Genomic DNA, 14,711 nt, shown 5'->3' with positions numbered 1-14,711 from the left:
CGACCCGGAACCCCCCCCCTTCCCCCGCAGGAAGCACCGCCTTCCCGCTTCCTCTCCGTGCCCTTGCGCCTCCGTGTCCCGGCGGGGATGTTGGCGGCGGCGGCGGCGCGGGGGGTGGCGCGGGCGGCGCTGCGAGGTGAGGGGGCGGCGGGCGGCGGGACGTGCCCCGGGCCCGTTTCCCCGGGCCGGGAGGCGGCGGGACGTGCGTGACCCGTGCCCGTTTCTCTCCGCAGGCGCGGTGGCGGCGCGGGCCCGGCCGGCGGGGAGCTCCGCCGCGGAGACGCGCCGTAAGTGAGCGGGGGCGGCGGGAGCGGGACCCCGGGGCGCTCCCGCGGTTCGGGGCGGGAGGGGCCGCGCCCGAGGTGGGGGGAAGGGTCTCTGCGCGGTGTCACTGGAAACTGGATGTCACTGGTGTCGCTGGTTTAGTGGGTGTCGCGGAAACCGGCGCCTGCTCGGGGTTGCCGTCCGCGTCTCTCCCCGGGGGCACGTTGTTGCCCCGGATTCGGATGTGCGCTGGGAATCGCGACAGCGGCACAGCGACGTGAGGCCCTCGGGTGTTTTGGGTAGGGGGGGTCTTAGGTGCTGGCACATGGACCAAACCAGCATTGTTCTGTCTGGGAAAAAAGATCCTTGATCTTGTCTAGAAAAAAAAAATCCTTGTTCTTGCCTAGGAAAAAAAAAAAATCCTTGATCTTGTCAAAAAAAAAAAAAGAATCCTTGGTCTTGTCTAGAAAAAGAAAAAGGGATCCTTGATCTCGTCTAGAAAAAAAAAAATCTTGATCTTATCTAGAAAAAAAACCATATCACACACCAATAATCCTTGCTCTTGTCTAGAAAAAAAAAATCCTTGCTCTTGTCTACAAGGAAAAAAAAATCCTTGATCTTGTCTAGGAAAAAAGGATCCTTGATCTTATCTAGGAAAAAAAAGATCCTTGATCTTGTCTAGAAAAAAAAAAATCCCTTGATCTTGTCTAGGAGGAAAAAAAAACCTTGATTTTATCTAGAAAAAAAAAAAATCCTTGATCTTGTCTAGAAAAAAAAGATCCTCTGTCTAGAAAAAAAGACCCAGGCTGGATGTCGTGAGCAGTATCAAAGTTCAGGTTGTTTAGCTCCAGATTTGTTGTGTTTAGCTCCAGATTTACCATAAATAAACTTTGCGGATGACCTGAAGCTGCCAGAGCTACTGGGACACAGCTAGACCAGTTAAAGGGATTTCTAAGTCAGGGATAGGAGTTGCTGCATTTTTTTCTGTAGCTATCGGTATTCCCTGCCATAATCTTGGGAACTTCATTTTCTCCTTTAGCTACTGTCAGGCCGAAAAATGAAGTAGAACAGAAGCAGCTCTGTGCTTTTGGGGAGTACGTGGCTGAGATCCTGCCCAAGTACATCCAGCAAGTACAGGTAGGTGCAGTTCAAGAAATTGTTCTTGTGGGGGAGGCAGGACCCAGTGAACACGCTACTTGTTTGTCAGCTGTTTTCAGAAGCTGTTCTGGGCAGGAAAGATGGTCAGAATTACTTGAAAGCCCCTTTCTCTGATGTCATTATGTGTCTCCTGTACCATACGCCCTCTTTGTTTGGATGTTCTCCTGGATTCAGCGCAGCGTTCAGTCCTGTTGGTGTTTGTGCTCATCCCCTTTCCACTGTTTTCCTCAGGTGACCTGTTTCAATGAGCTGGAACTTCTGATCCATCCAGATGGGATCGTTCCAGTTCTGACCTTCCTTCGAGATCACACTAATGCCCAGTTCAAATCCTTGGCTGACTTGACTGCTGTCGATGTCCCGTCTCGGCAGTTCCGCTTTGAGGTACGATCTGCTCACAGGGGCAGGACTTGGAGAATTTCCCAAGTGCTGATGGCTGTGGGTGCAAATTTCCTAAGGGCTGATGGCTGTGGGTGCGAATTTCCCAAGTGCTGATGGCTGTGGGTGCAAATTTCCCAAGTGCTGATGTCTGTGGGTGCTGTTGCAGCTCTGACCGCAATTTCTGCTTTCTGACAGTGAAAAGAAAACCCACTCTGAAATGCTGGGTTTCATTTAATCTGTTGATCATGGAAGCAGTAGCAGAATTGATGCTGCATGGATTCTTAGTCTGGCTTTCCTTTTGTGCTCTGCTGAAAGTCTCTTTTTTGTTATTTTGTTTTTATTTGTTTGGTTGGTTTTTTGTTTGATTTGATTTTATCAAAGTGTCTAGAGACTTCTTTCTGGCCATCTGTGAATTGGTGCTCTTCCTTCTTTCCACTTAGGCCTGTCAGCTGCTGTTGACACAACTGATCATGTTTTTCTTTAAATCCCATCAATCTTCATAACAGTTTTCCTTTTCTTAAAAAAAAAAAAAAAAAGGCAAACCAAAACAATATTTAGTTGTTTTAAAAACATTGGCTGAAGGTGTAAACTAAATGGGAGATGAGGCAGATTCTCAGAAAGCTCTCGGAAGATTTCAGGCACTGAACTTCCACTGACTTTCAGTGAACACTGGAGATTTTGAATGTCTCACTTGATAGCTTTTCAGCTGAAGAAAAAGCTGCAAACAGAAAGAGAAAAGGTGCATCTTGGGGGAAACCACAGACTCGGCACGTTGTCTTCTCACCTGCTGTTAGAAAACTTTGTTCATAGCATTGTTGCAAAGACTTTATTGTAGTTTAACTTAGGAGGATCTTTAAAAAACAGTGGCAGAGGATACCTCGGGCTCCTGTGCCGTAGGAGGCTGACTATTTTAGGCAGCCTTACAGACAGAGAGATGTCTGTCTTCCCCCGTTTAATCTGGGCAAGAGAAGTGAACTGGTAGACTTTTAGTTCCCAGCAAGTAACAAGGATCATGACAAGTGGCTGATATATTTTCCCCCTTTGGTTTATCTCGTGGTATTAAATCATAAGCGGTGGCAGCTTTGCCTTGTCTATATTGGCTCATCAGATATTTTTTTTTTTCAAATGTAGCTCCTTGTTTTGCTAATAGGACCTTTGACTTTTAGTAACGTAACTCGTGATTAGGCCAAACCCCTGAGAATTATGGAGAGAGTTTAATTAACTCAAAAAGAGTGTTTAATTAACTTCATTCTCTGAAGAAGTTGAAGATTTTTTTAATTCAGGATTTTTCTTTCAAAATTCAAGGTAGTGCATTCATAGGAACAATAGAAACATCGACCTTAATGAATTCACATGTTGTGACCGCCTTCACAGAGGCAGTATCAAGCAAGGCTACACAATTTCTTACAAAAGTTTGGGTTTTTTTTTTCCAGTCTGCTTGTAGTAAGTATTTCCCCGCTCTCCAGAGGTTCTAGTAATCCTCATAAGCAGCCTTTTTATTAGTATTTCGTCACCAGAAGAGTTAGAAATTTTCCCCGGTATCCAGCTTCTTTGCTGAAAATGAAGTGTATTTCTTCTTAGCTTTCTCTCACTGGATGCTGAGAGTAGTTGACAGCCATTTTCTTTGTGACAGACTATTGAAGGACTATTGTCAAGTGTCTCCATCCCTTCAGTATTCTCTCTTTTTAACATTTAGTATCCCTCTTTACTTCAGCTCTTCTTCATCAGTCATGTTTTCTAAATCTCACGGAATTCTTGTTACATTTCTAACACTTCCAACTTGGGTCCTTCTAAGGACCAAAGTGATAAGCTACTGGAACCCGAGTTGTGATAGTGTCTATAGTGCCCAGCTCCGAAGTGCCGGGTGTGATTGCGCTGATAAAGACCAGCTGAGGAGCCTTTGTGTGCCTTTGCTTGGCCGGTACTGCACTGCAGAGAGGTCCTTAATGCCACCCAAGACCAGTGCCTTCTTTTATTCTGCTTCAGATCGTGTACAACCTCCTGTCTTTGCGCTTCAACAGTCGGATCCGTGTGAAGACGTACACCGATGAGCTGACTCCGGTTGACTCAGCGGTGTCTGTGCACAAGGCAGCCAACTGGTATGAAAGAGAGGTGAGTGCCAGCGTGCTGGGCAGCAGAGTCAGTGTGGAGAGGGGTTGTGTTTTCCTAATTGAACTGATTGCCAGGGCCCTGAAGAAGAGAGAGAGGGAAGTGTTTCCCTGGCTGCCTTTTCAGAGTAGGAGATAAAAGGGTGTTTGATTTGCTTTAGAACGAGTTCCTGCATCGGTTTCGCTGGCACTGCACAAAGCCAGGCATGTAACTGAAATTTTACAGGTGTAATACATGAAGGGTTTTTTTTTTCTAATCTAATTCAATTTACTCATCTCCCTTTCATTTAGGTTTGGGACATGTATGGCGTTTTCTTTGCCAACCACCCTGACCTAAGGCGAATCCTCACAGACTACGGGTTTGAGGGCCATCCTTTCCGGAAGGACTTCCCACTCTCTGGTTACGTAGAGGTAGGAGATAACGCTCATGTCTAAGCTGTCAAACCTCTCCAGTGCTCCTATCTGAGTTTCTTTACAGAGATGTCACTGCTTTACAATCCTTTGTCCAAAAGGTACTAAGAATGTGTCACTTGTCTGTATTCCAAAGGAGTTGCACAGATCCTCCTGCGTGGAATTTTGAAGTCGTCACAAAGTATCATCAGTAATAAGGCAGCCTAAGGGCAGACACAATTAGCAAATTTTGAGTGCTGTGTGACAAATACATTTGTCAGGCAGGGAAAGTGCTTCTGCTTTTAGCGTGCCTTCTGGAAGATTAACCTTCCCACTGCAAAACTGGAGATTCCCAGAGGAATAAAGGACTGAACTGATCTTAACACAGTTGAAACTCCACTGTGTTGAGTTTTTGTAGACCTGGATTATAAAACTCCAGTTGAACTGACCCTTGCCATTTATCAAATAGTTACCTCTGGTAAATATTCACCTGCCTTTCACCCTGCTTTTCTTTTTGCACTGTGCTCTGGATGTTACACTAAGAAGCACAACTCCAACCAACCAACCTGCCATATTATAAGGATTTGTGAGAGTAGTCCCCAGCTGTGCCAGGCAGATGGGCCACCTTATTTCCGTGACTGAGGAGAAATTCCTTTGTCATATGACAAACTAAATGTGTTATTCCATATGGATGTTATACGGACGGTAGGCTGGGCGGTTAGTCAGGGTGGTTAGTCAGGATGTGGTGTGTGGCAGCAAAGGGAGGGGTTTTCCTGGAGAGTCCAGAGGTCTTGGTGGCATCTGGAGGGCTCTTGCTTAATAATGAGGAGGACTGAAGCTGTGGCAGAGGCCTGTGGCCTCTCCATGGCGTAAGAAGTGGGATTGGCTGTACTGGAGGGTGGTCTGGGTCGTTACTGCATACAGCTAATTGCAGAGATGCTGTGGGGACTGTCTGAAAACAACTGGCCTGTGTCCTTTGCGCTGTTCTAGGTGCGGTATGATGATGAAGTGAAACGAGTGGTGGCAGAGCCTGTGGAGCTAGCTCAAGAATTCCGGAAGTTTGATCTGAATAGTCCTTGGGAGGCGTTTCCTGCCTATCGTGCAGCTCCAGAACCCCTGAAAATAGAAGCAGGAGCCAAGAAAGAAGATGCAAAATAGCAGCAGAATGGAGCGGATGCACAACACCGTTCTTTCTGTTCTGACATAGTATTTATAATAATAAAAATCGATATGAGATTCTCATCTTGGTCAGATAAATAATGTTGTTTTCAAACTAGATGAAAAGCACAGGGTGAGGGATGATAATTTACAGTCCTGGTAATCCAACTGGTAGGTGTTTATCTGCTGTTTTCAGTCGTAAGACACTGGATTTGTCTTTTTGGTTTGCAAATTGGATGGAGTCCAGGCATTCCCCGTGGCTAAGATGTTTCATATACACTGCTGCTGCTTGCTGTCCCTGCAGGCATAAATCATAACCTGAGCACTCACTAGGAGACTGCGCTGAAGCAGTTGGTGTAGCTTAAGCAACGGGACAGCTGTCTCTCAGCTCCAAGATGAGTGTTGGGAAGACCATAATAATACAGCAAACAGGCAAAACTTTTGTAAATGGTTCTAATACAGATGTTGTTAGGACAACATGAGATGTACCTGGATCCAGACCAAAACAATTCTGGAAATCTCTATATTGTTTCCTTGAGAATTAGGTCAGTGCCTGTTGTGGCAGAAGAAGGAGCTGCAGGTAACCTCTCACATGCTGGCTTTTTCTTCAAAATCAAGCAGTCTTTACTTTCTCCAGCATCTTCAGGTTGTGTTTTTTTCCTGCAGTCAAAAATACCTCCTTTCCCTTGTCCCACAGACAAGAGTCTGTGCCTTTTTGTCACTATTCCAATGATTTTGAGCTGTATGATATAATAGCATTACCACTAGCTTTGCTCTTGTGGAAAAAGCTGGAAAAATCCTGTCCACCCACCACCTGTTTGAATGAGATTACGTTACAGCAGTCACCAGTTAATAATGTCCTTCCTCCAGAAAATGCATAACCCAGTTCTGCATCAGAACGCTGACTGACCTCGCTACGATCTGAAAACTGTTGCAGAAGAGATTTCATAAAATAATTCACAAGCTGTTTGTAGCCATTCCCCAAATCTACCTAAGCTTTTAAATTGTAAAAGCACTAATTAATAAAGGGGTTTGGGGGAGGTTAGAGTATGGGATGGAGGAAGGAATAGGCCAATAATAAATTCAATTAAGGAAAAAAAGGGACAAGTACTCATTGTGACTAGAATGTGATCTGTTTTCAAGAGTGAAGAGCGGAACTGTATGGTGAGAATCAGTTTTCCTGTTTGTTTGTTTCCATCCGAGCCTTGCAAGCATGGGCTGCTTAAATTCTTTGTTTGTTTTTTCTTTTTTTAATTTGTTTCAGGCTGCTGTGGCCGGCAGTGTGACTCAGAACAATGTTCTCTGGTTAAAATTAATAGCATTTGCCGCTCACCTTAAAAGTTACAGCTCTTTATGGGAAAGAGGAAAGAGAAGGGAACACGAATCAGCATAAGTTTGGGGTTTTATACAATTCTTAGCTCCGCTTTGGATCTGCCACCGATCGAGCTGATTAAATAGGAAATGCACTTTTAGTCCTTCCTACCACACATTCCACAGCTGGTTCAGTTTTTCGTGGCAGTGGCTCCTTCTGCGTACCGACGCCTATTGCAGAAGGCAGAAAAGTTCCTGGCACCGTTTCTGTCGCAGTGAAAATCCTTTTTAAAGCACATTTTCCTCCCCGTGTTCTCCCTGCCCCATCCCAGGTCGCTTGGGGCACCGTGCCAAGACTCATGGGCTACGTACCACAAAACCCACGTACCTCCCAGGACGTAAGTCAGAAGACTGATGGCAGCAGGAACAGAAGGAAAACTGCCATTTAAGCATCATGTTTGTGCAAAGGGAGAATCTGATCGACGTAACAGGGAATCGGATGAAGTTTCATTTGTGTCTTTCACAGCACCTAAGGCAGACCACGCTCGGCGTAACGCAGAAGTGTTGTCCCAGGGGAGGATGAGGAGGTGCTGAAGCCTGGCCAGCTCTGCTCCTCTCTGTTTGCTGGGTCGGTATATTGAGTTCTGCCTTCGGGAGGTTTGATATGGAACTGAGCAAGTGACATTTCTTCTGCCTGCGTGCGTATTTTGGCTGCTGCTGCCCTTCCGTGGATCCGCACGGAGTGCTGGCCTTACCCGTTCGTGACGTTTCAGGATTGTTGGCAGATTTTCCAACTCGGGGAAAAAGGAAAACTGGAAATGAAGCCAAGGAGCTGAGCAGAAGTGTCACAGAGATGTGACAGAGGTGCTGTGAGGGGACGGAAGGAACCAGGAGGTCCTCCCTTCTTCAGAGGCGATCGTGTGCAGTGACATTTCTCGCGACTAATAGCTTCCTACAATAAATCGCAGCGGGAAATCAGCCGTTGGAAAAGCAGCTTAAAAAAACCCTGCCAAAAACTTCACAACAAAGTCTTCCAAGTTTCCAAAACACGAGGGAAGATATCCTTCGGGGTCAGCGAGTCGAACGGCAAGCCCTTCCCGGGGCCGCAACCAGAAACGCGGAAAGACGGACCCGTTCCAACAGCGGCTGCCGGGACCAGCCGCAGCGAGGGACAACGCCGCCGCAAACCGCTCCCGCTCCGCGCGCGGCACCGTCCCGGGGTGGGCGGCAGCTCCCGATGGCCCAGGTGCCGTTCAACGCCTGGCTGGTGCTCTGCGTGTTCGCCGGATCCCGGGGGCTGACAGGTAGGAAGGGCACCCGGCAGCGCGCGGCGCTTTGCCCGCTCCTTCGGGTACGGCCGGCGTTTCGGCTCGCCGTGCCCACGCGGCGCGGGAGAGAGGGAGGCACTTGTATCTGCTTTCGGGACGAAGAGCTGCTGCTAGGTTTGGTGGCAGGGGGAGGGTTTTCTTGGGTCTCCACTGAACAAGTCTGCGCCGGTGGTAATGTTTGTGGATTTTCTAGATGCTTTTTTTTTTGCGGAAAAAGAAACCTGTTGGCTTATAAAGGGAAGTAAAGGACCATTTTCCCGTCTCCGGAGGATATTTGTGTTATTATTTCAATACGTTATTTGTTACGCTTTGTGGAATCTTTGTTTCGCTCCTCTCAAAAATGGAACGCTGCGTAGATTTGTGAGGTGGTTGAGCAGTTTGGCGGCTGCTCAACAAATCCACGGAGGGATCTGTGAACGTGGCGCGGCAGTTAGCAGAGAGAAGCCCAGCAAAGCCATTTTCAGATTGATGCAGTGTTTTCACCTGAGCTAAAAGCCTTGTTGGTGCATCCAGGGAGGAATAGGAGGGAGCAGCTCCGTCCTCGCTCACATTCCGAAGGCACAGCTGGCTTCCATCAGGGAGCCTGCAGCTGTGCAGAGAAACAAACCTCTGCAGCCTGGGGGGTGGCAGAGCACTTCAGGCAGCTCGTGCGTCGCCCTGAAAAGCTTTAATCAAGAATGGAAAGCTGGAAGTGGGGTTTGGTAGTAGTCATCACGCTCGTAACAGTGTTAAATCGTTTTTTCTACTCTTCATAAGCACCTGCTGACCTCAACTCTGCAGTACTCAACACAAGTTCTCCCTGTTTTTTGTACAAAAAAGCTTCCATCCATATAAAAATGAAAAAAAAAAAAAGTCAGAGAGTTTAGTATTTTATACAAGCTTTTCCATTTCTTGTTTCTTGGCCTGAAGGAGGAGTCTGGAAGAAGCAGAAGGTCTGGGCTACGCAGCTGTGCTGATCAGCACAGAGAAAGGAGGGGATGCAGCCTCCCCCTCGCAGCCTTGGCCCGAGGCTCCTCGTGTCCCCTTTTTCACAAAGAAAGAAAGAATAAAGGCAAAATAAATGCAGAAAGGTAAAGAACTAGAAGTGTTAGTAAACGAAAATTGAAGAATTCTGAGGATTAATGTGATTCTCATATGAATAAACTCCTGTTTCCCTGGCCTCATATCCATTTTTCCCAGTTTAAATGATGTCGTGTGGCCCGGTAAGGAATTAGCTGGACATGAGAAGAGCCGGAATGGCTCCGACCGGGTTTCTTTTACCCTCACGCTCTGCCCCTGCCAGTGGCAGGTGCTCAGGGAAGAAGTATAAAAGCCCGATAAGCATCAGGTTATGTTTCCACCAGCTGCCTGTCAACGCAAGAGCCTTTGCTGCTGTCAGCTTTAGCTCTGTTGGCAGGATTAAGGGCCATCAGATCCAAAATTTACGCTTGCCTCCCTTAACCACTTCTGCTTCTCTTGTTTTGCTCCTCAAAATCCCGTGGTCAGCATCCGGCGCGTTTGGCAAGCTGCGAGCGGCAGTTCGGAATTATCAAGGACGTTATCGACAACCAAATGACAAAAATAAACAGGAAGGGCCGTGGCCTTGTGCTATCAAACTCTGCCTGCTGTCTTCCAGATGGACATCCTCGCAGCAGGGATGGTGACGGTGCCAGAGCACCCCGTCGCAACCCGGTGGACGCCAACATCATGTTAGAGGTCTCCTGGGATTGCTTGGAAAACGCCTTGGCGATGCTCTAATTGCGTTTGTGCTTCCTCCCGTGGTGGGGTGCAGCTGAAGGGGGCTCCGATCCCCTCCATGGCACCTCACACCTCTGGGGTGGGACAAGGGACCCCCTGCAACCCAGGGTGACCGTGCTGGGGAGCTGCTGCGGGTGGGACTGCGGTGGGAGAAGCAGGGTGGGAGGCAAGAGCTGGATGGGTCCCACGGGGAAACTGAGGCACAGGGCTGGTCAGAAAAGGGGTGTGGGGCTGGTGGAGAAGGACACGGAGTCGGACTGGGCGGGTCGTGGGCAGCGAGTCAGGGAGCGGCCGCCTCTCAGTCTGGCCTGAGATCTGGCAGCGTCGGAGATGGTGTCACAGCTGGGTTTGTGCTGGAGGGTTTGTGCACGCGCTGCTCTTCTCTTCCAGATGCTCTGGGGAGGGCTGGCTGTGGAGGCCGACGGGACGATGAGGCTGCGGGATGAAGAGCTGGCCTCCCTGCGCCCCGCGCGCCGCTTCACCCGCGTTTTGGAGGACGAAGTTCCCAAAACAGCGGCGGAGGTCGAGCAGCACCTGAGATACTATTCCCTGAGCGACACCCCTCTGCCCCTACCAGAGTTCGAGCGTCTCCTCTTCACCAGCGTTTACTGTGCCCATCAGGTTCGCTCCAGCCAGGGTCTGGATAAAAACCTCTGGATTCATTTCTTCTCTCAGCTGGTCGATGAAATCTTTCGTGATCTGTGCAAGGGGCTCTGCGCTGCAAACACCACCCTCCTCCTGGCTTCCTGGTCCGGGAAGGAGAAGCCTTCCCATTTAGCATCCCTGAAACATTTCTATCCTTCTAACCTGGCCAGGACCAAGAGAGACACTTCCTAAGGGAAACTGCCGTAGGAAAGGACACACCGGACTTCAGCTGCACCCCCGGGTATTCCGAATGCTTTCCACATGATTCAGGACTTTGTACAAATACACCACGCCTTGTCCTCCTGCTTTCTGCATTGTGCTGCCAACCCTCTGAGGATTCACACGCAGGCTTTGATTTTTAAATGAAACAGGACAAAACCATAAAGCGCATTACACTCTTTCCTGTTTGTGGGGTTTTTTTTCCCCTTGTTTGTTTTTCGCTCCGAGTGGGCTGTGTTGAAGGTGGCAGTGCTATTCAGATGTGTTATCTATCTTGATCATCACTGCTTACTGGGGAGATGCCCTGGCAGTGTTTTCCCAGGATGTTACCCACATGTCCTAGCTGCCTTCATTTCAGAAAATTCAGTTCAGCCTCCTTACATCCCCCCTGTGGCTTCAGCCACATACAGCATCTTTTCTCCCTTCCAATAACCAGCTAAGCAGGTTTTGTTGTGTTTCACCATATAGGTCGTATATTTAATTTCAGCTTTCTGCTCATGTGGCATCACATTTTATGTGTCTGTAGTAATTTCTCATCTCATGTTCATTTTTGTTTGAAAAGCAACCTCCAAACGAATGTATTCCATTAAGCTTTCTGGTGTTTGCACATCATACGTACACACACGCACACTGCTTTGTGTCACTTACCGGTTGGAATATACTTCCTTAAATCTCATTTAAATTCCTAAGGATTGTGACCTAGTTATTTCTGCAGCACATTTTTCCTCTTCTATGAAGTTTTTTTTTGTACGACTATGGCGCTTTACAAGCCAAACATAACAAATACACAATCTCTATCCTCAAAATCAGAAAGATGATTATTATATAGAAAAAGATTATTAACCTTTCTCTGTCTTACACATTGCAGTGTGGAATTAAATAAATGGAATTATCTACTCAAGAGGGTTTTGATTTTTTTTTTTTTTTTTAGTTTCTACTAGATTTGCTGTTTCCATTACAAGTACATTAATTTTGAACGTTCATTGCATCTGCTTAGATGATGGGATCCATAAATCTCTTTCTATCAGTATACTCTGAAGTTTTCATGCTCAAGGAAGGAGGCGTGTGTGACATTCAAAGTGGGAACTGATAGCTTTCGACCTAGTTAATCTTTTCCCAAGCTGTTGTCACCCAACAGATGGAGAGGAGAAATGGTGAGGCAGAGATAAGAAGCCTAGAAGCAAGGTGCCACAGAGAATGGTTTTAGAGGTCAGGTTAGGTCTAGGACAGGGGAAGATAGATGTACACAGCTCATAAAGCAGGTTGGTTGTTGCTTAGGTTTGTTTTGTTCTGTTGTTGTAGTTTTTTCTCCCAAAGGATGTAGGAATTAAGATTAGCATTTTATTTGAAGTATAAGTTTTAGTAAGCTGGTGTCTCACCTAATGTTCTTCTGTTCTTATGCTGGTTTTTACATACCTCCAGTTTCTACTCTTCACCCTTTTCCCAAATATGCCCCCAGACTTTGATGTCTAGGATATTTAAGATGGGGACAAAGGAGCCCGAACCGGGGCTGGACCTACACTGGAGAGAGGGAGGAGGTGGGGGAGCTGCCTGGCACGGCTGCGGCAGAGAGAGGCCTGAGACCTGAGAGAAATGCCCACCCAGACACCAGGTCAGTGAAGATGGTGCGGGAGGAGGTTGTGCTGGAGCCCGTGGAGGTTACTGATGGAGCAGAGATCCCGTGGAGACTGGCTTGGCAACACGTACTGCAGCTCGTACGATCACTGTGCTTCTTTCTCTCCTGAACTGGTACCTCAGCTGGTGGCAAGCACACCAGTCTCACAAGTAACAACAAATTCCAATCTGAAAAAAATTTACATCTTATGTATTTTTATTAAATTCATTTCTCATTACATTGATTCCCTCCCCGGATACGCAAGGAAAGTAAGCACATCCTTCGCTTTCTAGATGCTGGGGATCTGCAGCAACATGACGGCAGTGGCTCTCTGATCCTCAGCGTCTCACTACACCGCCCCACCCCTGCCCCAAAACTACCTCATGCTTTATGCTTGAATCAAACACCAACACAGGACACACACACACAACCTGCAAAGACCTTTCCACAGATGAATGGCAGATCCAGCAGCGGCCCTGCAGACAGGCACAAGCGTGCAGCGTCAGGAAAGCACCGGACACATGACAGCATGCTCAAAGTAGATGATGACATTTGAAGGGGAGCTGTACCCAAGTTCATGGCACCTTGGCTTTTCTTGCGCTCCTTTCACATCTGCCTTTAATTATTTGACCCTCGGGGTGAGCCGGCGCCTGGAATCCCCGTTGACTGAGCCTCTGAATAGATGAGGAAGCCGGTGAAGGTGATGTACTTGCCGTGGTTGCTGTAGGCACCATAGCCATCGTGCTGATGGCTGTAGAGCCAAACGGTGTCCCCGTATTGCAGAGGCAGCATGATACTCTGGCTCTGCATCTCCCGCCTCTTGGAGTGGTTGTCATCATAGATCATGGCCTGCACCTCGTTATGGTTCTTCATGAGTTTCACTGACATAGTCTTAAAAGGCATTTTGCCAATGGTGAAGGAGAAATAGTATGCACCGGGTATACGGCACGAGAAGATGCCAGTGGAGGAATTGAAATCTTTCCCGATGTTCACAAACTCGGTGTCAAACGTGATTGGCTCATGCTGGATTTGCTTCTCATCTGTCCCCAGGAGACTTTGGGAGCGGGCAACGGAAAACGCAGAGCGAGGGTCTTGTTCCCTGTCCGGCTGATCGGATAACACGTGTCGCTGCGAAGCTTCATTCTGCTCTCCAGGAAGCTGCTGAACAGTGTGATGGTGCGGCCCCAGCTCTTGAGAGCTAAGAGCATTCTGGAAGAAGGCAGAGGTGTCTGGATAGATTAGGTAGCCGTTGAAAGTTGTGTAGGGGCCCACGTTGCTGTAAAGAGCATACTTGGGATCTCCGTGTAAACGCAGCCAGACTGTGTCACCGTAGTCAAGCTGCAGCATGGCACTCTGGCTGGCCACCTTCCGCTCCTTGCGGTGATGTTCGTCATACACAATCACCTGCACCTCGTTCTTGTTTCTCATCAGCATGACAGACAAGTTTTTCTTTGGGTATTTCCCAACGGTGAAGGAGAAGTAGTAGGCTCCAGGGATCCGACAGCGGAACAAGCCAGTCTTGGGATCAAAGTCATTGCCAATGTTCACATAGACTTTGTCAAAGGTAATGACCATCTCAGAGCTCCCTTCCATGCTGCTGGTTCTGGCCACAGAAAAAGCCGAGCGATATTCAGTACTGGTGTCTGCTGGGAAGCCATCTGTAGGCAGGAAAATTGTGCAGCAAAGGAAGCCAAAGAGGATCTGAACCTTCGGTGTCATCATTGTGTCTGAAAGGAAAAAGAAGCATATTTTAGCAGGAATCCCATTCATTTCCAGCTCATACTCCAGTTGAAACCCAGACCTGAATCTTGCTAAATAGACATGAAGGTCTATGTCCAAACACTGAGAAGTTTCCAGTGCATTCTCTGATCAGTGTATGGGACCACACCTCAGTTCAGCTCTCAGCACCATTTTGACATTTTCCTAGCGAAAGCTGGACCTTTTTTCGCTGTGCTTGCAGAAAGAAAGAGAGTCTTCTCCTTTGAAAGCCTGGCTATCCTGCAGCTTGTCTGCAAAACACTGTGTTTGTTGCTTCCCATGCAGAGGCACCTCCGAGCTTGCTGGGTCTTTGCCAGAACTCCCTTTTGTAGTGCTTTTATTCACAAGACCGAGGACAAAGCCCTACACAGCCCCTGTGTTATACAACTGAGACACAGCTGAAGGGCAGGGGCACGAGGACATACGCTCTGGAGACTCCCATGCAGATGCCATCGCCTGGCACTGTGTTAGTGTTCTGTAGTATGTGGAAGCTGGAAGCCAGAGAAGTTGGTAGAGCCCATTATTCAGACAGACTTCACCATGAGTCCACGAGAGCGTAAAGAAAGTAGAAGAGGGAATGTTTAGGGAAGGAGGGAAGACAATGGAGAAAAAGAATGAAATTAAAAAAAAAGAGAAAAAAAA

General features: G+C 47.7%; 3 protein-coding genes across 3 annotated transcripts; 2 read left to right on the top strand and 1 right to left on the bottom strand.

Moving 5' to 3' along the window:
* The first annotated feature begins 87 nt into the window (after positions 1 to 87).
* NDUFS3 (NADH:ubiquinone oxidoreductase core subunit S3) lies at positions 88 to 5,537 on the top strand. Its single transcript, XM_086613797.1, has 7 exons — positions 88 to 163; positions 234 to 287; positions 1,304 to 1,401; positions 1,654 to 1,803; positions 3,787 to 3,912; positions 4,200 to 4,319; positions 5,289 to 5,537. The coding sequence occupies exons 1-7, from the start codon at positions 88 to 90 to the stop codon at positions 5,454 to 5,456; spliced, it is 792 nt and encodes a 263-aa protein (XP_086469923.1). The 3' UTR covers positions 5,457 to 5,537.
* Positions 5,538 to 8,004: 2,467 nt separating this feature from the next.
* FAM180B (family with sequence similarity 180 member B) lies at positions 8,005 to 10,669 on the top strand. The gene is made up of 3 exons (XM_086612826.1): positions 8,005 to 8,071; positions 9,711 to 9,790; positions 10,223 to 10,669. Exons 1-3 carry the CDS (start codon positions 8,005 to 8,007, stop codon positions 10,667 to 10,669), a joined length of 594 nt encoding a protein of 197 aa, XP_086468952.1.
* A 2,260-nt stretch (positions 10,670 to 12,929) lies between these two features.
* On the bottom strand, positions 12,930 to 14,033 carry C1QTNF4 (C1q and TNF related 4). The gene has a single exon (XM_009977963.2). It carries the CDS (start codon positions 14,031 to 14,033, stop codon positions 12,930 to 12,932), a length of 1,104 nt encoding a protein of 367 aa, XP_009976265.2.
* Positions 14,034 to 14,711: the final 678 nt, after the last annotated feature.

Source organism: Tauraco erythrolophus, chromosome 6 (assembly GCF_009769465.1).
Source record: "Tauraco erythrolophus isolate bTauEry1 chromosome 6, bTauEry1.pri, whole genome shotgun sequence".
NCBI lineage: Eukaryota > Metazoa > Chordata > Aves > Musophagiformes > Musophagidae > Tauraco > Tauraco erythrolophus.
Note: the sequence above shows the minus strand (reverse complement) of the source record. Positions and strands in the feature narration are given on the sequence as shown.